The following is a 23,783-nucleotide window of genomic DNA, read 5'->3' on the forward strand; positions in this document are numbered from 1 at the left end:
GGGGGGGGGGGGGGGGGGGGGGGGGGGGGGGGGGGGGGGGGGGGGGTCTGTGTCTGCAGATGTTGCTAGTCTGGATGATGGATTTGCACAGGAATGTTTCAGAGAGGTCTGCGGGGGTAAATAAGGTGGCGTTATTCGGAGATATATGACAAGGAGTCTGCAGGACAAAGGGAGGAGCGACACAGAAAGACCAAGAAGAGGATAAGAAGGAGAGAGAGTGGACAGCTGTTGACCATGGCTTTGGCTTGTCTCGGTCTGGGCTGCGTCCCTGAGCGATCCAAAGGTACTGTCAACTGAAGTCTGCAGCATCAGTGTGTTCCTTAAAGCTGTCATTACCTGTTAAGTTCCTGACATTATTTTCTTTTTCTTTTAATTAAGACAGGAATGTGACTTTAGTGACACTGTTATAATATCAGCTAACTGTCAGGAAAAAACATTATCATTCGGTCTAAACCCAATCACAACAGTCATACATTTGCATTAAGATGCTATTTTAGCTAATTAATCACTGTTAAGTCAGGTGAAGAAAAGTGTAGACCCGAATCCAAAAGGTTTCAAAGATATCAACTATGTCAGGCCGAATTATAGACAATTTTGTACAAGTTATCGAGAATTTTTTCGTTTGATGGGAGGTTACATCCATTAACTATGTCTTGAGATTCGTTGTGTAACTTATAGTTTTAATATTTCCTTTCACGGTGTAAACGCAGAGAGCTGAAATAGTCAATTAATGGATACGTTGAGAAAAGAACAGACTGAAAATTAATCTGCAACAATCTTATTTTTTAACCAACTAATTTTTCCGTAACAACAAAACAAAAACGTACAGAGAATATTTCCCTGTTTTCTTCACAGGATTTGGATTTTAGACTTTTCTGATGGGCTTTTATCGGTATTTTGTGCCATTTTATTGGTCGATTATCTGCATCTTAAATATAGCTTCAATGAAAAACAACGGTGATACAGAGCATACTGTACATGAAATAAGATTGTCTCGTTAAGCGGGAAACTGCGCGTTAAATCAAAGATGTTAAGCTTTGATTTTGTGTTTTGTTGTATTCCATTCTATGTGTGCGCAGCCAGGGGGGGAGTTCATGTTAAACGTATTCCCAAAAAGTGTTGTTTAAAACAATTTGACCACTGTGGCTGAAACCAAATGCTGACATCAATGTAATACTACAGTTGATGAGATGAGGAGGTGCTGAGCCGGTTGCAGGCTGACTAACAGTGCACAGTTTTTCCTCTGCAGAACTGGCCAGCTAGTGTTTCTTATATAACAGCTGTCTACTATGACAAGATTCTGCAGCTACTGCCATAGGGAGTGTGCTGCCTGACCCAGATACACCCTAATACATTCTCCGCTAATGACTTACATTCACTCATATCTGGACCAGAGAGAGAAAGAGAGAGAGAAAGAGAGAGTGAGAGAGAGGGACACAAAATCATATAGCTGTGCCAGAAAGAGAAAGAGCAATATTAAAGCAGTGACATGTGGAGAGTTCGTGTTCTCATTGCAAATGTCATGGATGACTGTGCCTGGTGGTGGTGGTGTTTTTTTTTAGTGTGCTGTTCACTACAGTGTATCCTCTGTGCATAACAAAAAGAGCCAGAGCTGAGCAACTGAACCTCACACCATTACTTTATTTTAAGTTCTCTGTCTCCTTCTTCCGTCTCCTCTTCTTCCCTAAAAGTTTGTGGATCTCAGAAAGCATAAAAGCCCACATCAGCCAAGGCTCCCAGATAATAACTCATTCACTACTCAGATAATACAAAATTAGACCCATTAGCCAGATGAGGCCGAAGTGGTGCCATAAAATACACTTTTACATTATAGCCAATAACTCACCAACTGTACATCGCACACTTTAAAACCTTTGTGTTGGAATTGACAGTTGCCAGTTGAGATGGATCTCCTCAGACACACCACATGCATTTGGGCCCTCTCTTGACTTTGCAGTGCATATGAAGCCCCTTTGTTGCAAATAAGATCAGCTCTATGTTGTCCAATCGCTGTAGGCGGGACGTTTCCATCCGTCTGTTGTTGAATCCATCTGTCAATCTGTCCCTCTACTAACAAGTCAAGAGCGAGCAGAGCAGCCTATACATGCTTTTATATATCGAAGCCCCTTTGGGGCATCCCCAAGCACTCCCACTCCCCCTGCTAGTCGGTTAAACATTGAGCTCCTGCAATGCTGAGGGAGGGACATTAACCAGGTGCCCAAACCACATGCACCAGCCCCTCTTAGTGAGTGACAATCAGGCTAAGAATGAGCTTCTGTTAGCAGCACTAGGGCCAGTTTTGGGTGCCTGGCCTGGTTTGATGCTTTTCTCTTGCAAAGGCTTTCCCAAGCAGGCTGAGCAGCGTGACTCATTGACAGTTTGAAAGCACCTTCCCGCCCTTCTACTCGGGGTATGCTCATAGACTGTATCAAATATGGCGTAGTGTCAGTGACAACACCCATAGCTCAATTGTGCCTACATTTAAGCCTGAATATAATTTAAACTGGCGAGTTATTTGACAATTCACCCCACGTACAGTTGTCATGAACAGGGAGACCAAAACCTTTTTTTGTACCAGGCCGGAAACATGTTTATTTCTGCTGTAACAATGGGCATTGACAGGTAGCAAAAGTGTCTTTAGCTGTTCCAAATGATCACACTCGGAGGCGGGGAGAAAATCCGGCTATCACAGAGGGGAGTAAGACATGGAAATAGTACAAGTATGGGGAAAACGGCGACAGTCTCTCCTGGCAATACACTGTGTGTTGCACATGTTTGCAAACACAAAAAGTGACGGGAATAGTTGAGTGAAGAATGAAAAACGAGATCTTGAGAAAGAAGTTCAAACGGGTCGATCACGGAGTGAAGTGGGCATGAATGTTGGATTTGTTTTTTGAAAGTTATATAAATTGTCGAACGCTGCCCTCCAATGTGTCTGCAGCACACTGGCGCCTTTAGACACCTCAAGTATCGGCCCTTAAACTTTGACACAGGGGGCACTGCAACATATCATGGATTCATTCTTCCATTTCCTCATCCATCCATCCCTGCGTTTCTCACCGTCTCTCCTCTCATTCATATTGTTCAGCACTTTTGTTGCTCTTAGACATTTTTTTGATTTGCTAAAGATGGAGACAGAAGTTTATCATTCCTAGTGTTGCCATGTAAAGCTAAACACTTTGATTGATTAGAGCTTTTCTCCTCAAACATTTTTTCATTGAAATTGCATCGAAGTTCACACGGACCTTGACCAGCATTAGCATTTCTTCGGTTAGAGCGCTTGCCTCCTATGAATTGCTGCATTACTCTGATTTGCATTGCGTTTCTTTATCACATGCATTTTTATTTATTTTTTACTGTACCTCCTCTCCTCCCGTCTCTTGATGCTGTTGGCATGCAAGTCCTGATGGTGACACTGCAAGCTGCTGACACTGCACCTGCAGATTTCAGGATGAGGGGAAGCAGAGATGGAGGGATACAGTGACAGGGATGATGGGTAAAAGACAGAAAGAGAGCATGGCAGACAGAGTGTGCGTTAGAGGAGTTTGTACGTGTGCTCAGCCACGTCTGGTCCTGGATGATAGCGATGGGTAACTCCCAGCATAAGCTCCGTTACAATCGATCGCACATGAGGAGGAAGTGGTGCGGGACAGCAAGAGCGAGGCGGGACAATGCAGGTAGGGAAGAGAGGTGAAACGCTACAATACGCCAAATGCAAACATTTCGATTTTGGTTTGCATTCCTGGTGGATTCTCTTCTCCAGTGGGTTGTTGTTCATCTTTTGCTGAGTCTCTTTAGGGATCCGCGAGTTGCCGCCAGAGGGAAGTTTGTCGAGGTACTGCACCAAGAGGGAAACTCTGATTCTATTTACACGTTTGTTTAGTGAAGTTGTTGCTGCGGCAATGGACTGTGAAGCTTGATGTCACAGTACTTTGCTGATGTTTTGTTAGCGATTTATTCTTCTCTGCTCAATGTCACTACACTTGGACATTTGAGCCTCACCGTGCAGGATGATGTATGTGCAGAGTTCGCCACTTGAAGGCTGTTTTCACATGAAGGGCTGAAGGGGGAACATTTCACCGTGCTCACCTTAAATCTGAATAGAAGTCAGCTATATACAGGCGGGATTTTGTAACTTCACAACTATCTTGGAGCCAACTGTGTTGCAGTATGCGACTTAAATAAGTGCGATGTGGAAACATGAGACCCCAAGCAAACATACTGAGAATAGACCTTTCTTTGAAGTATATTAACAACATTCGCATCTTCATATTTTCTGGATTTTTCTATGCAGCAGGAGTAGATTAAGGTGGCCTTATTATTGTGGGAAAAAACATATTTGACACAAATTATGATTCAAAGCAGAGGTTTTCTCAAACATGTCTAGATCTTTAAGTAAAAAGAAATCTTCCTTGTGAACATCTTTTCTTTTTTTGATGACATACACAACAAAGCAGGAGGGAACATTTAGCTGAGTAATGCAGTTTTAGCACTACAACTTTACTGTAATGATGAGGAGACGCCTTCATAGCAGCAGCAAGAGAGCAAGAGTATAAGAGGAAGAGAAGGAAGGGACGGTGAGAAGAAAGATGAGGGGAACAAGTGGGCTAGCAGGCAGAAAAGCTACAGTAACAAATTCACTAATTCAACTGTGTCACAACAACTAGGTCAGCACCTTCTGCAGAGAAACACCTTTGGTTACAATATTCTGCTTCTCTGGCCCTCTTTGTTTAACTCTATCCATGGTAACTATCACTCACAACCAGGTATCGAGGCAGGTTCTTTGCAGATCTTGCAGATCTGTTAGTTTAATGAGCACCAGCTCTATGCAACTAACACAAGGATCTCCTGGAATTGCATTAAGCGTCCCAGAATTTCACCTTTACAGTAAGCAAACCAAAAAGATGCCCAAAGTGACAAATGTCTTATCTCAAATATATTTAAATTTGCCTTTCAATTTCTGTTACTGTTATTTCTCTACTACAATGCTAACAATTTCATTTGAAACATGTGTTTGTGCAGCTGCGGAGTCTTTGGAGTCTTTTAGTTGCATTATATAAACATCGTCTTCATGATCATTGAAAACACAAAGTGTGATGTGCATAACTAGATGATAACTTTGTCTGTGTATTTGACTGTCTTTGGGGCAGAACACTGTGTAATTGTTTATCTAGTGTGAACAAGCTAGTCTCCTGTGCTTCTCTAACCTTGTAGTTTAAATAGGCCAGATGCTGCTGATGTGAGCTCGCTGATTTAATTGCAGGCAAATACGAGCCTTGATGAGCAATGAAAGGTTGCCTGGCTACTGATGTACAGTGTGGCTTTCAAGGGCGCAGTCGCATTTTGAATTCAGAGTTAAAAGAGGGGAAATAGATTTCATAATAAAAGCTAAAGGGGCTCTGAGAGCAGATAAGAGAGATGGATAATCACAGTCCTTCTCTCTCGCTCTCCTCGTCTGTAAATCAACCGTTTTAATCTTTCTTAGGAAAGTGAGAGATTCTCAGGTGTACATCATTCATGATAGTAGGGTTTGTCGTGTTTTCTGATAAATATATCGTGGGGTGGCAATAAACATAGAGGACTGTGAGCAATGTGCGGTGGTGTGCTGGTGTATGCAGCGTTGCAGTGGTGAGGCGTGTTTAGCTGCCACCTGCTGGCGTACCTCGGCCTAGTGTCAGGTTTTAATGTACAATATAGAAAGAGTGTTGTTATGTGCCTTACATCAGACTTTCTGAAGACCTTTTTGTGTATCAACTTATAACATCATTGTCCTTATTTTTCTCTGTTTAGTGTATTGTGTTGTCTGGCTTTAGTGGGAGGCCTCTCTGGCTGTCGGTGGTAAATTGTAAAGCCTGGCCTGGATCTCAGTTTATTGCAGTTTTCTTTCCGATGCTGGTGGAACAGACATGATGATGAAAGACATGACAATGTCCTTTTTTAACAACCATCACTTAAAACAACGATGCCATTTGGGGTATTTTCTTTCTGGAACTACTAGAATAATATTTCAAGAATTGGGTTAAGATTGAGACGTAAACAAGGCTGGATTACCAACATGCAGCACATTTTTGTTGTCAATTGTAGTCTGCTGTGTGCTGCGTACTTGTTGAGTTCTTGAGGGTAACAGACTTGGTATAGGAAGCAAAGAGAGCAGGAAGAATGGGGGATTCAGCTCGGGACCTCAGCTCATTATTTGCCCTTGGCCTGCTGGGTACGGTCATGGGTCTATGAGGTTAAAAGATATGTTAATATGTTCCTTTGATTGGCTAGAATCACACAAAAGGTAAAAAAAACTGCATGAAAAACAGAACACAGAACCAACTTTGTTCGTGTGCAGACCAGTTGTGATTTTTTTTTTTTTTTGATCTCAGAGTCATCATAGAGATTCCTTTGAACATCCTCTGTCTCTCTCTCCTCTCTCATCGTAGCTGTTTCAAACCTGGATATAGAGAGCAAACTGTCGCTTCACTATCAGGCTCCATGGCACCAGCAACACAACGTGTTCCATCCTTGTACCCGACCACCATGTCTGGAGGAGCTGCACAGAAGCGCTCAGCTCAGTCTCAGAGCCCTGCACCGAGGTGAGAGAGAGAGGATGATTTGGTCAGCTGCATTTTGTTGTGTAAAACGGATTACACGTTTTGATGTGTGTGTGTGTTTGGGGTTCACAGACGAACAACAGCACCACTGCTCCACGAGTCGGGAGAGAAACAAGGTGACCATCTCTATCTCAGTGGCTCCCCCTATGCCCACCTTTCCCTCGCCACACAGCATCCGCCGGCAACAGAGGAGTCGCCTGGCGCGAGCGGTAAGGATGGCGCATATCTCACAATCAACCAAGCGGGGGGGGGTTATCCAGAAATGGTTTGCTTTAAATGGCAGCTCCATATTAAGAGATTTCTAGTAAAACAATATGCCAATGAGACAATCAATTCAGGATTATGTGTACGAGACGAGTCTCACTACAGTTGCAAAAATCTCAAACATTGAACAACTGGACAGTTTTGCCTTGTACATGTTGAGTAAGGTATGGGAAAGGAAGACATTAAGTAACAGCAAAGAAACACAGTTTTCTTATTCATCTTTTTGTGCTTATTGTGATTCTTATTGAATATATGTTCCAACAAACTGACATAATATCTCATTCTGATGTTGCCATGCAGCAAGAGAGAGCAGAGAGGGAGCGAGAGTTAGACTATCAGCCCAGAAAGGTAAAAGAGAAATTTGTCTGTGTGTTCATGTCTGTTAATGTCTAACATGTAGACGCCTGCTGTAAGATTTGTGTTATATGCACTGGTGCTGTGTGTCTGAGGTTTCATGTAACATTGCTCTACAGCACTACATTTGATATCTCTGTTATTATGGGGTTGTTTATCGCGCTAACTTTACATTCCTTGCTTGAAGGAGAGAGCCATGAGAGAAACAGAGATCCAGACCATACAGAGAAAAGTAAGAACATTCACTGACACATCTGTAATTTCATTAGTGAAGGACTTTACTTTCACACTCAGTAATAATTGTTTGTATGTGTGTGTGTGTGTGTGTGTGTGTGTGTGTGTGTGTGTGTTTTCCTGCTGCCACAGGAGAGGCCAGGGAGAGAGGCAGATACAAAGACGATCCAAAGAAAGGTAAGAATGATGCTTGAATGGCGAACTATCAACTGTAACAGACATTTAGTAGTTCGTAGTTATTGAAAGACAAGGTGAACAAGATTTTAACATAATGGATTTTTTAAGACTGTAATTTAAAATATATACATTGTCTGTCTCATTCATCCTTCACCTTTTAACTTTCTTTTAATCTCTTTATTTGAAACGATTTAATCTTTTGGATTACTCATGTCATGTTGCCTGTTTTTTTGTTTTTCTTTTGTCTTTTCTTTATTTTGTGCAAATAGTTTGAGTGCTTATACTCACTTCACCCTATTGAAGGTTGCATCTTCATTCCATGGAATAGAAAGGTATCAAGCATTTGTGCTATTATAGCTTTCTGTTTACCCTCTAATCAAATTAATTCAAAAACATATCTTCAGATGCTAGAGAAATTGTAAATAGCATCTACTTCATGCTATACATCAACATTATCAATAATTCCCTTTAGTCTGTCCAACTAATTAACTGACATGTTTTAAAACTGTAGGACTGTATCAGCACCTACCATGTATATAATGTGGCTGCCATCCGTTTGTTCCCTCCAGAGTGTCTGGACAGGAGAAGGCGAATGTGGCGAAGTCTTGGGAGGCCACAGAGCCAAGGCCTCAGCCCCCATTGCCCCCTCGACCCAGGACAAACAGACAAACTGGTCCAAGGAAAACCTCCCACCATCAAATCAGAAGTCGACTGGCGATTCTCACTCCATCTCCTCCTGCATTATCCCCATCAACGTCACAGGTAAGACAAAGAAGAACAATAGGCAAAGTAAGAAAGAGCAAGGTTGGCCCTAGTGAGGATCAATCAGGCAATTTGTTATTGTGAGACAACAGTGCTAACAAGTGGCCAAACAGCAACTGATCCCAAATCAGGAATCAAACCCAGACTGCCTGCATGAAAACCAGGACTCTAATTGAATATATTAAACTTTAGCTTTTCATATGGCTTATGGCTTCTGTGTTGTTATTGCAGGAGTTGGGTTTGACAGGGAAGCAAGTGCTCGTTGCTCTCTAGTCCATTCCCAGTCGGTTCTTCAGAGGAGAAGGAAGCTGAGGAGGAGGAAGACTATCACAGGAATACCCAAAAGAGTACAACAGGACATGGGTATGTTATAGAGCACACCTGGAAAATTTAGGGTTATTATACTGTATGGATCTTAATCTTTTAGGTTTGGCAAATTGCTATTGGTTTTATTAATATTATTAATATTTTTGCAATTTAATTGCTGAAATCTGGGAATGAGGTGACCTTGCTAATACAGCCATGAGTTCACGAGGGCAAGCTAAATGAGCAGCAACAATCACATGCAAACAAAAATACTAGGCAGTCCATTAAAACTGTTACCCAACTTTAGATACTTCCTGGTTCAGCTTTGACCTGTTTACCTGTGGTTGCACATGCATGCAGTTTCATAATACAATGAACGATTGTCATATACATTTCAGATGCTTCCACCCTTGTTTTTGCATCCAAATAATATGGTTTGAGGAAAATTGCTTAGTTGTGGATTCATTCACAATCTGATCATGAATAAGGGAGGTCCTGATTCTCAGCAACATAGCTGTGTATAATGTTACCATTACCCTTTAGGACTGAAACTCCACATGCTTTGTCTCTTTGCTTTCAGACTCAGATGAATCACCCGTAGCAAGAGAGCGCACAGTGATTGTCCATGCCAACCCGCACCAACTCTCTCTCTGTCAGGAAGACCTCTTAATCAGTGGTCGTCTCCATCACACTCGTGACTCTGGCTGCCAAACAGATGATTTCCTTATAGCATGTAAGTTTCTAAGAATGGACAACTATATTTGGTTTTTTAATCTGGCTCCCATATTTGCACTACGGACTAGTACCTAGTAAACAGTCCACGACTTTATCCCTGATTTCCCACTCACCGAGTGAGCTCGTAAATCGCGCTTAAGGGAACTGTTCGAAGACACGTGCCAAAAGCCTAGCTTCTGCATCGCAGATACATTTCAGATATCTAGCATGCTAAATATCTTGACCTGTCGCAGAGTCTATTAGAAAGTTACAGCCAGTGACAGTGTGAGACACTGGTTGAGGGGAAACCTGGTGGAGGGGGTTGCCTGTAACATTTAGAACTTTACTTTATATATATATATATACACGCTAACAATTCACGTGATATAAGAGGTAACACAACAACAATATTTATTTGTATTCTTATTGTAAATATATTTTTTACAATTCAAATCAGGAACACGGCTGGACATAGAAAGGTTTTAAAAGTCATTTTAGTTATAATTACAATTAAATAATGTTATAAAGATTTTTCCAGAGACATCCTAAAGTTGGACCCACCAAGACCCCTTGTATTACACTACTTTCATATTCAAACTAAGTCCATCAATCTGGAATTAATTTTACATATGTATAGTAACTTAGTATATGTCACATCCAAGACATTGAGAAATATGTCCCTCTATCTCGCTCTTTTGTCTTCCCTTCTATAGGTACAGCTGCTCCCTCCAGAAGGCGCATCAGAGCCCAACGTGGACATCAGGGAATCCCTGCCTCCCTCTCCCATTCAACAGGCAACATTTCTTCCCTGGGTGACCAGTCAGATTCCACATATACCGGTGCTGCAGCCCACTGTGGACGTTTGCGCTCTCGAAGCCTTCCTCGAGAGGGCGGACGTCTGATGGACAGTGATGAGGACGACGATGACAATTATGATGATGACGACGAAGATGAGGACTTGTCACCATATGAAGCAGAGGACTTTATTCCACCTGGACCAAGTCCAAGAATGAAGATGATGATGATGAAGGATGAAGAAGAGAGCACAGATGACCAGGCAGCTCCTGAGCCACTGCAACTTGGAAGTCTAAAGAGGTTGCAGCGGTCTGGAGAGAGAGACAGAGGGGGTGGAGGAGGGAGCCCAGAGCACAGCTGGATAGAGAGGGGCCGTTCTCGCTTGCCCCGCAAGGCTGATATGGGCAGCTGTGAGATCTCATCAAGTTCAGATACTTTCAGCAGCCCTATTCACTCTGTGTCTACTACAGGAGTCCTAGGCAGCCATGTGGACCACAAGGAGGACCACCAGTCGTCAAGCGGGAACTGGAGTGGTTCCAGCTCCACCTGCCCCTCACAGACATCTGAAACCATCCCCCCACCTTCTTCTCCACCACTAACAGGCTCATCCCACTGCGACTCAGAGCTATCGCTCAACACTGTGCCCAATGCCATTGATGAGGGATTCTCCCTGGATCCCTCATACCACTCAGACCTCAGACCCCAGGGCCAGGGCCACAGGTCAAGCTCATTCACATCTTCAGCCACAGACCAACTTGACGATGCAGGGGTCAGTACAGCTAGTGAGGGGGAGTGGACATACCCTCCAGACCAAGACCAGACTGATCCGGACCAAGACCCTGACCAAACCCAAAATCTGAGCCGGAGCCATGGGTTAGCGCAAGAGTACAGCTCCAAACAAGGCCTACAAGACCAAATCTGTTTTCGTGACAAGACCAGCAACACTGAAAAAGAGTCCGTCTCTCATTACCCATCTGATACAGAGGGTTTCTACTCCTCTTCTGTGCATTTTGGGGAGTGTAGTCAGAGTTACAGAGGATACATGTATAACTATGCAGACCCAGGGCCTGACTGTGGCCAATCCAACACTGTGGCAGCACCACGATCCAATGGAGTTTATCCCCAGCCCTTAACTGTCTTCAGAGCTGGTACTATGACTCTGGGGAGGACCTGTCGTCCACTGAGGAAACCAAAAGTCAAACCTCCACCACCTAAACGAACCTCCTCGCTGAAGGACACCTGTAGTGGTATTGATGTTGGAACGGACACACAGGCAGATCAGGATCAACCAAAGATGGTTAGTGAACAAGACCGTACCTTGTCTTCCACAGATATGAAGCTGGAACTGGAGCTAGAGCTTGGAGGTGCTCCAGAACCATTACAGACATCTTGTCTAGTGGCAGAGCCTTTGGGAACTTGGGGAAGGGGACTGGGTGAAACCGTGGACATAGTAGAGCCCATGTCCTTCAGCTCTGCAGATACACACTCATTTAAGGATGAAGGTGCTGTGCAATCCGACTATGCAGACCTGTGGCTTCACAACACTGAGCTAAAATCCAACAATGGTGAGTACACATCCATGTCCAACTCAAGCACAGCCACAGGCACTACTGTCATGGAGTGTGTCAAGTCACCAGACAGCTCGTCCTCCTCCACAGAAACCCAAACCCAGGCACTAGCTCAGGCTTCAGAGACCAGGGCAACTAGTCCGCCTCTCCCACCTGGAGACTTCAAACTTGGGTCACCTGAGAAGCTGGCTGGCCTGGCCTCCCCATCAAGTGGCTACTCCAGCCAATCAGAGACTCCAACATCAACTTTGCCCTCATCCTCTGCAGCGTTCTTCCCAGGACCACTTTCGCCCTCAACTGGCAAGAGAAAGCCCAAAGTGCCCGAGAGGAAGTCTTCTCTCTCTTCCCTGCAGCACTTCCCCAGAGATGGAGCCTGCATTTCCTCTGGCTATAAGAGAGACCCAGACTTCCCACCTCCACCTTCTCAACTTGATCTCAATGTTCTTCATGGTGGTTATGTCAGACACACGCTATCCCACCGAACGCACCACATGCACACGCTCCACCACAGCAAACACAGAGTTGGAAATGTTTTAGCCACTGGAACAAAACTGTTGGTTCCTGAGTCATCAAATACCAACCCACCGCCAAGTTCAAACTCTGCTCTGACAATTCCCAGCCCCAATCTATTGGTAATAACTCCATCTGCTCTTCGTTCAGTGCGGCTCCATCCTATTAGGAGATCTACAGATAGTGCTACCACAGCAGACCAGGAAACTGCAAGCGGAACAGAGACTGCAACAAGACCCAAATATCCTCCTAGTGGTTCTACATTGGCTCCGCCACCTATCAACACAAGGCCTCTCCCTCCTCGCAGACCACCTCCCAGACCCCCAGCACATGACCACACACCCTCCCCTGAACATTTGCAACCGCCTCCCCCTGGCCGCCACCCTGATGGGCCTCCATCCTATGAAAGCCTGCTACTCAGACAGGACCGCTATGGACCTGGAACCTTCTGGGCTATGACGGCCTTCAGAACCCGGATGGACCCATCATCAGAACTCTCTGAGGACAGCTCACCCCTGCATCGACCCGTGCCACGTGCCCCCCACCCTTCGCCTGTGGATCTACACACACATATCCACTCGCACACAGAATTCAGAGGGCTCACACACTCAGCTCATGCACACCCTGAGTTTAGGGTTTTGGGGGAGCGCTCGTTCTCCCAGGATGATGATGATGATGATGATGAAGATGAGGAGGAGGAAGAGGAAGAGCAGGTGAAAGAGCCACAGAGGGCTGCGTGTTCCAGAGGAGGCATACGATCGAACCACCCTCCGCCCCCAGCGTATGAATTTGCTGGGATATCCCACTCAGACTCAGGGCCCTGGACTTGTCCAGTCAAAGTGCCTGGTATCACAATGGAGGCATCGCATCCTTACCTAATCAGCGATGCAAGGAGAGGAGGACATGAAGAGCAGGAAGAAGAGGAGGAAGTGTTATCAGGTGCTACCAGAAGTGCCCATCAGCAGCAGCCACAAGAGAGCAAAGATGACTCCACCACTCCTGACACTGAGGATTACTTCAGTAAAGGTAAGCAAAATTCTTAAAGTAAAAGTTAAAGTACTACTCTTTAGTAAAGATTACAGTGGTTTTAAAGACTCCTACTTATGGGCGGGGCCTGGGGGGGGACTGCTATCCTCTGATTACAGGGCAATAGATATTTATTTGTATAAACTTCATGACAAGTCCTAGTCAATTTGTCTCTAGCTATGTCAGCATTAGCCTTGCAATGTTTAGGGCTGATTAAAAACAGATGGTGTATTGAGCCATTTTTAACCAATGTAATGCCATTTTTTATAAATTTGGTGAGAAATGTAAATTTTACCTCCAGCATTGATGCGTCTCATAACATTACAGTCATATTTAGTTTACAGCTCTAAAAAGTATGTTTAGGTGTGTAGTTACTCTTTAATCTTGTAGTAACCTGTAATCATAAACAGAGAGAAGGTTTTAAAGGATGGTTATCTCACCAATTGTATACTAGGGTTGGGCAATTGGTCGAATGTATCGACAATCACCGACGGTGGCTGGTTGGCAAATGTTAACATATGGTCCAACCCTATTGTACAGTAAATGATCAAACAACCAGATGACATGTGATAGGGATGTCTTGTGCTACAGATTCCTCGCCCAGTGATAATTCACTCTCCCCTCTGATGGATGACACCAAAGTGGATGATGACATTATCATCACATCACCCAACAAGACCCGTACAACGGAGGACCTGTTTGCCATGATACACAGGTGCTGGAAATTTTGCATTGGTAGTCAATGTATTTGACTCTGTCTACAGTGTCTGTGTACTGCATCTATTTCTCAGATTTTAGTCGTGATCCAGCTACTTCAAGGTATTTTGTTATGTGTTTATGTTATTCATCCACTGTCTAAATCTTAGGACTGTCCTGTTATTTCCTCATTCAGATCAAAGAGAAAGGTCCTGGGCCGTAAAGATTCAGGAGACATAAACGCAAAGTCTCGTCTCTGCTCTGCAGCACCAGTGACTCCTGTCGCCACCGTCATTATCCCGCCAGCCCCACCTCTCAACATCCCAGCCACCATAGCCACTGCTGCCGCATCACAACGAGCCCCTGTGCCAATCTACCGCAGCGCCAAGAAATCCAGCACGTCTAATGAGGAGTTTAAACTTCTGTTGCTGAAGAAAGGTAGCAGGTCTGATTCCAGCTACCGCATGTCAGCCACAGAGATTCTGAAGAGCCCCATTACCCCTAAAACCCCTGGGGACCCCCTTCAGGAAGGGGCCATTAGACAGGCTGAGGAGCTACCCTTTACACTCCAAGAGCCCCACATTTCTGGCTTTGACCCAATCCAGATACCAGGCCTTTTTCCCAGAGCCATCTCTGAGAGTTTCACCCTCAAAACCCTGCCTATGTCAGCTGCATCTCGACAGGGGCGTTCTCGGATCCCCCCTGTAGCCAACAGCAGTCGCTATAGTACACGCAGCCGCCTCTACACGGCCCCCATGCAAGCCATTTCCGAAGGGGAGACAGAGAACTCAGATGGGAGCCCCCATGATGATAGATCATCCTAAAACCACCTGATGAGAGATGCCCTCTATTCTCAGCTGTGTCCTACTTTTCAAATGGCCCCTTCTACTTTTTTTTTTTTATCTTGGATAGGTGTGTCATCATGGCCAATATGTGTAGTTCTTCTGACACACAAAATCTGACTGTTGCTAAAATGCACCGAGTTTTGGATCTGCTGTTCTATTTAAGAGGGTCGGACAGTGTTACAGAATCATAAAGGGATGATTATGAACATTTTGAGGATATACCTTAATACTGTATTATCAAATGAATATCTCCCACATAGTTAAAAGAGCCAGACTTGAGACCTATTTTGATTGAACTGTTTAAAATGTAGAAGAAGAAAAAAAATCAGTCCCAAATATTTGGTAAATTATAAGAAAAGATTTCTATTGGAGTATGGACAACGTGCGTGTGCATGAACTAGCACATGCAACATCCCCTGATATTTCTAATCATTGTGTTTTGACTGGCGTGGGTGCGAGTGTGTCGCTGAGGAACTGCTTTCTTTTTTAAATGAAAAATTATTGTGAAATGTAATATTCTTGTGGTGCCCAAAGCATTGGCCAGACTTCCCAGAGTCCAACCTCAATATTCCTGCCAACAAGCAAGGGTTGTTTCCTTGTGGAAGTTACTAACAACACAGCACCAACCTATCTATAATATTTCCATCTGCAGACCTGGCATAGAGTATATCACACAGAGCCAATCATATATTTCTCCACATTAATTATATCCAAAAAGATAACATGATGCATGTATTTTTGTAAAACTGCGCCTCAGAACATGATGATAAAGTTTCACCATGTTGCATGACCCTATATGGAAACATCCCCTGGATCCTTGTTTCTGTCGACATTTCTGTGTTTCCTTTGTATTATAAGAATAATTAATCTTTCTCTGTGAAAGGTTTTAGTGACATTTGTATTCCATTGCCAGTGATCTAGATTGATTTGTCTTGGATTTGAGTGTCTAACAAGAAGGAGCAAGGGCTTGGTCAGATAGATACAGGCTCATTTTGGACAATCGCACAGTGGCCTTTCTCTACTAGAGGTGGTTGTGAAGAGGGCATTTATAAGTCCCTGCACATATACATGGACACGCGCCATGTTCCACCATGATTCAATCACATACTTACTGAAACCCAACCTTGAAATCTAGTATGTTTAGACTGATTAAAGCTTTTCCAGCTGCTGGCCAGTCTTGCTGTGCTGACTTGAAGGGGAAAAGGTGCATTTCAAAGCAGTTTCAAAGACACCATTGAGTGCAGACGGTGAAAATGCTTTAGATGGTCCTCAATCGGTTTGACTAGAGGTGAATTTGGAAAGCTTTCCAAGAACCCACCTCGCTTTTGCACTTCATGACTCTTCAAGAATATTCCTTGAAAAGAAAATATATCTTATAAATTAAAAATTGCATATGTATATTTGTACTGAATATAAAAAAGTAATATCTATATAAAACAACAAGCCGAAATTTTATAGGGAATCAACCTGAGTGTAGCATAGAAGAAAAGGTCTCACTGACAACATCACACATGAATCTCAACATTGTACACTGTTCTCCTCTCCTTGTTGCCTCTCCTTCATTTGCACTGACCCAGTAGCATTAGACAGGTGAAAAAGCTCAACCCAGTGGCTGGTGTACACCATTTTGTCTTACCCTCCGAGCTTCATATCACAAAATCTGAAGGAGAGGAGACAAGAGGAGGAAAGGACTACATACCACCAACATTTCAAAGCCAGCAATGCATCCATTGCATTGCTGCTGCCTTTTCTATCCAACACCTGGGTTAGAGTTTAACATCTTTCTCATCCTTCCAATACATGTATCACACTATGAACATCCAGTGTGTTACGGAAGCAAACTGTCATCAGTGGAATTTTGAACTCTCACCTTCCTATCACAGCAAACACAACACATATACTTCTTACATTCAGAGGCCGTACTTCAGTAGAAACCATTCACTGTATTCTGTGAATACCTCAGCAAGCATATTACTGTTTTATTGTAAATGCTACAGATAGATAGATAGATAGATAGCAAAACCACAACTGTTTGATACTCAGCGAATCTGAATTGCAGAACTGACACTGTGTAAGATGGAGAGGGTAAAAAGCTGTGAAATGATTATCAGAATTTTACATTCATCATACCCGTACTGCTGAAGCGCACTTGTTCCTGTTCATTGTTTTATTTGTTGTGTTTTCTATCGCATGCAATAAGTGAAGAAAAAAAAAAAGAAGACGAAGAAAAGAAAAGGACACCACCATATCATTATTTTTATCTGAGGGATGTCTCCATACCACGAGAAAAGATTTTGTATTTTCCGTTGAAATGTTCAAGTTCAATAGTGTGTTCTATAGATGTACAAACTGTCTGGCTAATTCTGTTCTGTATAGTCATGATCACAAACAGGGGTTTATCTTGTACTGTATATCTACTCACTGGACAATCATACGTATAAGAGACTGTAAAGAAAATAATGATACAGAATCTGTCGGGATGGAGAATCCGAACACTTGGTGCTGGGTCCTAGTCTTGCTGGAGCTGTGGAAGTTGGGAGTGAGAGAAATATCTTCCAGGAGAAACTGCTGATTCAGTTATAAGGTGCAGCCGGACAAACCGCTTTAGATACGAAATGTACAAATAATAAAGATGGAAATGGAGAAAAAAAAACTATCCATTCATCCACCCAAAAACTAGTTTGATCGGATCAGAAAGTCATTTTCTTTACTTTTGACTCATAGTTGATTTTTTGATTGCCACAAAACATATTATAGTAAACGAAACCCGTAAGGCCGATACAGTATTTTATGACAAATGCAATGTGGCTATGAAATGCTATTCAAAAGCTTGAAAACAAAAGTACTCATAAGTATTTTGTCAATTTGTTTAGTGTGATTTTTCCGTACTGTACCCGGCACTGACGCTATAGAGGTATTTTAAGACTGTTTCTTATATTTGTAAAATCAGTGGAGCGATGATTTACTGACACAATTTGATTAGAAAGACAAACTAAGAGGTTGCCATGCAGACTCCCGTTACCATTCATTTAGCCGTCTCAAACCTCAGTCCTCAATAGCTTGGGAACAAAACAAGAATCCATAACTTGTATAGATTCTTGGTCCCAACTTGTTTTCAAATGTCTGCACGCAATTTTGCCCTAAAGAGAAGTGTGACAACAACCACTGGGTATTTTTTCTCAAAAGTGTACAGTATGGAATAACACTAAACAGACTTTAAAATATGTGACAGAGAACTGAAAAACAATGATATAGTGTAACTATCTATTTAAAAGAGGCTCCATGTTTAAAACTAGCTAGGACTTAACAGATTTGAATCACTTTTGTATTTTTGTATAAACCTGTAAATAACTTTTTAAAGAAAAAAAAATGTTTCAAATTCTTTCTTTTGTAAAATAAATCAATAAAATAATAAAAAGAAAAAAGTTTTTTTTTTTTTTTTCAAAGTTTACATGATTATTTCCAAGCCTTTGTATATTTTGGAGCTGTGCAACACCTTCAGTCTTGTATTTATTTATTTTCTGGGGGGGTTACAACATTGTGAAAATTCCATTATTCTATATCTAATTCATTTTAACAGCTCATCAGGCTGCTTAGTAACTGTGCATAGAAAAAAAGCCAATAAATGTGATTGCATTGAAACGGAATTCCTTTTGTGTGACACTTCATTTTCCTCCCCATCAGAACAAAGTGTACTGAGAGAATCTCTCCACAAGATGTCCCTGTTTTCATCTCGTCTAGTTTAAGTCTCCACTATTGTATTTCTCCGGAACCTGAAGCTTCTTGACAGTCTACAAACTAAGGATCCAAAATTTTACAAAACCCAGCCAAGATTCATTCTTATTGAACTGAAAAATACTGTCAACAGAAGACAAAAGATTATCACTTTAGTCTATAGACTTTAGATTTAACTTCCCTGAGACTTAACTTACTTACGATTTAACTTAAAAACTTAAAAACTCTGCAGACCCCCCCCCCCCCTTCCCCCACCCACCAAAAAAAATAAATACAAAACAATATTTAATTACTAGGGCTGTGCTTTAGATCTACTTGGTCTCAGTCTCAACTGTTCAAATAAGAAAAATCTGCTTTAGAAATTAAATAATTTAAACACCAATTGCATTGTTCCAAGACTCGCACCTTGCCCTTTAGGGACCTGACGTGAGACCTGCTTTGACATGAAGACTTGACTCGCCCCAGTACTTTGACAAAGAAAAAAGCTTTTCTTAAAGTCCATTTACTAGATTTTCCCAGGGCTTTCAACTGCGTCTTGCGGTCTTCCTTCGTTCATTAAAGTTTCACACTTACGATTAGGCCTATATGAGATGTCAACTGAGCTATCTCCTTGACAATTGAGCAATCCCGGTTGAAAATAAAGAAAGATTTAGGATGATCAATTCTCGTTTTTAGTCAAATTCAAGAAAGAAATAATGAATTTGAAAACCCCTTTGCTTGCTTTTAAAGTTCTCAGAATGAAAGTTCCTATTTACACGATATTGTCATAACCAACGCTACAACTTTAGTCATTTAGGCTTTCGACTGGAAGCACAGTGCTGAGATTGTAGCCTTCACAACCACGAAACAACACAGTCCCAAAGAGTCTGAGAGATGAGTCATAATTAGCCTGTTTATTCTGAGTGCTGCTGGTGAGCTATTTGAACTGGCTGATCTTTTGAACAATGATTCCTATTGGACTGTCACTTTCCTTAAGTAAGACATCCATGACCCTTTGACCCCCCCTGCCCCCCCCCCCCCATACCCTCCAGATAGAAACACACACACACCAAAACTGAAAGGAAGAGCCTGTGCTCTTGAATATCTTTTTCGTCTTGTATTGTATTGATTTATTTTACTGCTTATAACCCTTTATCTCTGTGTGGAAAAAAACTGCATTGCTCTAGAAATGCCTCACAAGACAGGGGAGTAGAATAATGCTTTTATGCTACACAGAATTATTTTTTCTATTTTTTATTCATGACTTACTGGAGGCTTTTAGATATTCACATTAAACAAGAAATAAAAACCTCTTTTGTTGATTTGGTCACAACACATAACCATGTGAAACTAAAGATGATGGGTTACAAGTTTGACATTCCTTTGTTTTAAGGGGTCAAAAAGTGGTAAAAAAAAAAAAAAAGACTATGCTATTTAAAGCTAGTAGCTACCATGGTGGCTTTGTGCTTGGGTCTCAAACATTTAGAGGATGTAAACAAATGTTTAATCGGGTGAATCCATATCAAACATATTCAACAACCGCTGTTTGTTGAACTTACAGTAAAAAGTCGCATATTTACACATGAAAGGCTGCAGACAGAGCGATCGATGAAAAGGCATAGAAAATATACATAGTTGGTTATTGTGCAGTCTCTCTATGTCGTCGCAATGAACACAAAACGCTAGAGATGTAAAATATCTACGAAACAACCCCTACTAAAACCTGAGTTTCACATTAAAGCAAGACGGGTTCAAGTATCAACTTGTCACCACTACAGGAGAGCAACAGTGTGAAATGCAGCTACAACACACGTGATTTGGTTTGAAAAGGGTTCTGAAATGTTCAGAAAATGAGTATTAATTAAAACAGATTAATACTTTGAGACTTATTAATTGATTAATTACTCAGACACAACATTGTCCTGCGTTTAGTTATTTGATGGTGCAGAAAAAAAATATTTCAGGCAGAAAAAAAGCGTGATTACACTTACGCTTGATACAATTTGTTACAGTACAAAATTATATTAAAAAACAACCTTTTGGATTGACTTCATACAAAACAGTTTACCCATCATGTACTCTCTCTTCAAAGTTCTGTACAGCACTTAAACTAGACAGTTGTCTCTATTTTAATGCCAAGACTTCCAGTCATTTTATGGGTAACTCTATTATGACTGTCCAAGCATAATACAATCTTGTAGCCACATCAGTGCTCAAGTTGAAACTGTTCAGCTGGAATGTCTTCCAGCACACGAAACAGACTCAAATAAAAGGGAAATAACTCTTCAGTGACTGATTTTCAAGGTTGTCTTCGTAAATAAGATATCCATCATTTAAGTGGTGCCCACTCTGTTAACTTCTTTTATCAAAAAAAAGGGTTTTAGGACAGGAATTATTTGTGTAGCAAAGATGATTTCTCCGACATCTTGGCAATGAAACCCTTCAACACTTCTCCTTCACATAACTGTGAAGCACTCCTGTTGTTTAGTGCTCCTTAGTAATCATGCTCATGACTTCATACATCCACTGGTTTTGAGAGCTTGTAAAATACGTAGCCATTCAGAAACTTAATTGAATTGTTAGAAATGATGCAGCGAGACATTCATTGCCAGTACTTGACCTGACTTTTCCAATCTTGAGTGGAGAGCATCGATCCTGAAATTCTGACTCGGGAAAACATTTTTTAGACAGCTGGATATCTGAAAAGACAAAGCTGCAAAGCCTACAGCGTCTCTGCTAAATTAAAGTTGGATAACTTATGGCCTCCAGCTGTTCACAATAAGGCAAAAAGACACTAACATAAACAAATGCTGAGATATCTGATACTAATTACACTTTTGCAAGTGATGGATTCATGTACTGTGTGTCTGTTTTAATGTGAAGGGAAATTAAAAAACAAATGTCTTCATATCAGGGTTGTAGCTGGGAATTAAGACATACTGAGGTCATTATGCATTATGCCTGATGCACGCCACACCGCCCTGACATCTCAATGAAGATCTCAAATGTTTTTAACAACATGGGTATTTTATTTATTCAGTTAAAGTTCTGGTCTAAATGCTGTTGATTTATTTATTTGTTCGCCTAAAAGTAGTCCAATTTAAACAGCTTGATTCTAAAAAATACCATGACCATGTGTAAGTTTGTATTTGTAATATCCCTGCAGGTTGCTGATTCACAAAAACACACAAATGAATACAGAGCACTTGACCTCAGTGTCCACAATGGAAGCTACGGTTCAGCTGGATTTACACTGCAACATCCCTGTAGAGTAAAAACGTGTTTGTGTGTTTGTTTGGCTGCCGGTGACCAAAGAGAGTGCCTTCATCCTCTATTGTTTGTTCTGTTTAAGCTTCTCGATGTGATGACAGAGTTTCAGCGCCGGGCCCAGCTTCAGTCCCATGTACTTCATAATGACATCACTGCGCAGCAGCATCAGAGCTCTGCCATCAATCTCCTGCAGAGAGAGGAGCACGCTGTCGTTACAAACACTTCCCGTGTGGACAATTCCATCAAAATGACTATGACTTGATTAACATGCTGAATGGTGGAAGTCTGATTTGCCTTGAGCAGGGAGACTAACAGCTCAGGGGGAGTGTATGTAACCAAGTGACCGCACGATACAAAACAGTGAATGAAAACTAGTGTGGTCTGTTAACGTTTAACAAGGACGAAGAAGACAGTTTAAATAAAATACTCACGTGTTTTCTAAATAGTTCCACGTGCGGGCCGAGAGTTTGGGGGTCCGCCTCTTGGACGAACCGCATGACCTCATCAACTGACCAGGAAGAGGCGTCGTTCGCTGAACCCTCCTTGTCCTGTTTCAGGTGGTCTGAGCCTGTGGTTGAGCTGGCTGCTAGAGAGAGAGTGTGTGCAAGAGAGAGGACAACCAAATCAAATTAATACCTTTATCAAATAGTACAACTTCTGCTTATGATTGAAAACATATCTTTTAATTTTGTACAAAAAAATTAGGCCAAATTAAAAATATATGGGGGAAGTCCCATTTTAATTAGGATGAGCTGCTCAAAAATGTACCATTTGTTAAGAAAATGGCCAACTGGAGGATGGTGCTCTGTTAGGGGAAGGGATCACCATCCTCTTCTGGAATTAATTGAGTTTGGAGCAGGGGGGCATAAGTCAAAATAATACACTCTTAAAATACAAACATAAGGATATTCGGCAGTGTAAAAGTATTTTACAAAATAAAATAAAATCATTGTCAACAATAATTTGATCCCCTACCCTCGACTCGTCTGGGCGGACACATCTGGCCGAGTTCAGTCGGGTTGGAGCTGACGCGCCGTAGAGGTGGCGGCGTGTGTGCGTGTCCGGGGTAATATGGCCGCTCCTTCTTTGTTGCTCTGTAGTCCGATGCGGTGTGAGGGGGGCGGGTGATGGGAGTGGGATCCTTTGTGGAATCGTCGTTGGACCGGCCGTTCTCAGGCTGGGACAGTGGTTCTGTTTCAAGAGAGGTTGAGAGATGCTGTTAGTGCTGTGTGAACACAAACAGAAAACAGAAAAGATGCTGACCTGTACTGGACTTTGCACGCAGCCAAATAGAGACTGCCTTATGTAGGAAGAAGAAAATGTCTAAACTTGTTAGCTTATCAATAGAAAATGTTAACTCTTTTATCTGCATTTAGATCGAAATCTGCACAAAATACACCAGAAAGTAGGGAGAAATCTTCAGAAATTCTATTTTAAAGCAATCTTTAAAAAGAAAATCCTGAATCCACAAATCAATCTAGATCCGCACAAAATTTAAGCAATTTGTACTAAGACATTCTATCTTTGACATAAAGAAAACATAATTTAATTTGTTTCATGATGTTATTGCTCAAAGTAAGTGAGCCCACAGCGAACTCCTCTAACCTTCCCTCTTTCTTAACGTTTTTGTTCTTCACTTTCTCCCATTACAGTTACTCCGTCCACACATTTGCCCACCTGACTTGGTCCTGTTGTAGAAGCCTGTGTTGTTGCTGAAGGGGCTGAATGGCTGCGAGCTGAACAGGCTGTCACTCTCCAGATGTTGGCACATGTTCTCCAGGAACCGCAGCACGGAAGACGTACTGGAGGCGGAGGGCAGCTTCACGTATCGAATACCGTGCTCTGACCGCACTGGGGGGGGGATACAACACACACAGCTTTTAGTCTGTGTGTTCACACACACACACACACACACACACACACACACACACACACACTGTATGCATTCA

General features: G+C 42.2%; 2 protein-coding genes across 16 annotated transcripts in view; one reads left to right on the top strand and one right to left on the bottom strand.

Moving 5' to 3' along the window:
• The window catches only part of nhsb (Nance-Horan syndrome b (congenital cataracts and dental anomalies)), a 50,731-nt gene extending 32,234 nt beyond the window's left edge, over window positions 1–18,497 (top strand). Inside the window, exons 1-11 of one of the 5 annotated variants that reach the window (XM_031846164.1) lie at window positions 91–283; window positions 6,429–6,581; window positions 6,672–6,808; window positions 7,405–7,449; window positions 7,584–7,628; window positions 8,198–8,390; window positions 8,622–8,753; window positions 9,277–9,429; window positions 10,124–13,309; window positions 13,883–14,024; window positions 14,202–18,497. In XM_031846164.1, coding sequence (XP_031702024.1) covers window positions 235–283; window positions 6,429–6,581; window positions 6,672–6,808; window positions 7,405–7,449; window positions 7,584–7,628; window positions 8,198–8,390; window positions 8,622–8,753; window positions 9,277–9,429; window positions 10,124–13,309; window positions 13,883–14,024; window positions 14,202–14,829 — 4,863 coding nt within the window. In that variant the 5' untranslated portion in view covers window positions 91–234 and the 3' untranslated portion in view covers window positions 14,830–18,497. Of the gene's footprint in view, window positions 1–90; window positions 284–6,428; window positions 6,582–6,671; window positions 6,809–7,404; window positions 7,450–7,583; window positions 7,629–8,197; window positions 8,391–8,621; window positions 8,754–9,276; window positions 9,430–10,123; window positions 13,310–13,882; window positions 14,025–14,201 lie in introns of those variants that run through there. The other 4 variants (XM_031846160.1, XM_031846161.1, XM_031846163.1 and 1 more) reach the window with 4 other exon arrangements.
• A 1,163-nt stretch (window positions 18,498–19,660) lies between these two features.
• scml2 (Scm polycomb group protein like 2) overlaps window positions 19,661–23,783 on the bottom strand; it is a 28,698-nt gene continuing 24,575 nt past the window's right edge. For 10 of the 11 annotated variants that reach the window (XM_031846383.1, XM_031846381.1, XM_031846380.1 and 7 more), the window contains 4 exons: window positions 23,512–23,685; window positions 22,810–23,025; window positions 22,266–22,420; window positions 19,661–22,021 (listed from right to left, as the gene is read on the bottom strand). In XM_031846383.1, coding sequence (XP_031702243.1) covers window positions 21,896–22,021; window positions 22,266–22,420; window positions 22,810–23,025; window positions 23,512–23,685 — 671 coding nt within the window. In that variant the 3' untranslated portion in view covers window positions 19,661–21,895. The remainder of the gene's footprint in view (window positions 22,022–22,265; window positions 22,421–22,809; window positions 23,026–23,511; window positions 23,686–23,783) is intronic. The other variant, XM_031846386.1, reaches the window with a different exon arrangement.

Source organism: Anarrhichthys ocellatus, unplaced genomic scaffold, assembly GCF_004355925.1.
Source record: "Anarrhichthys ocellatus isolate YVR2014 unplaced genomic scaffold, GSC_Weel_1.0 scaffold6, whole genome shotgun sequence".
Lineage (NCBI taxonomy): Eukaryota > Metazoa > Chordata > Actinopteri > Perciformes > Anarhichadidae > Anarrhichthys > Anarrhichthys ocellatus.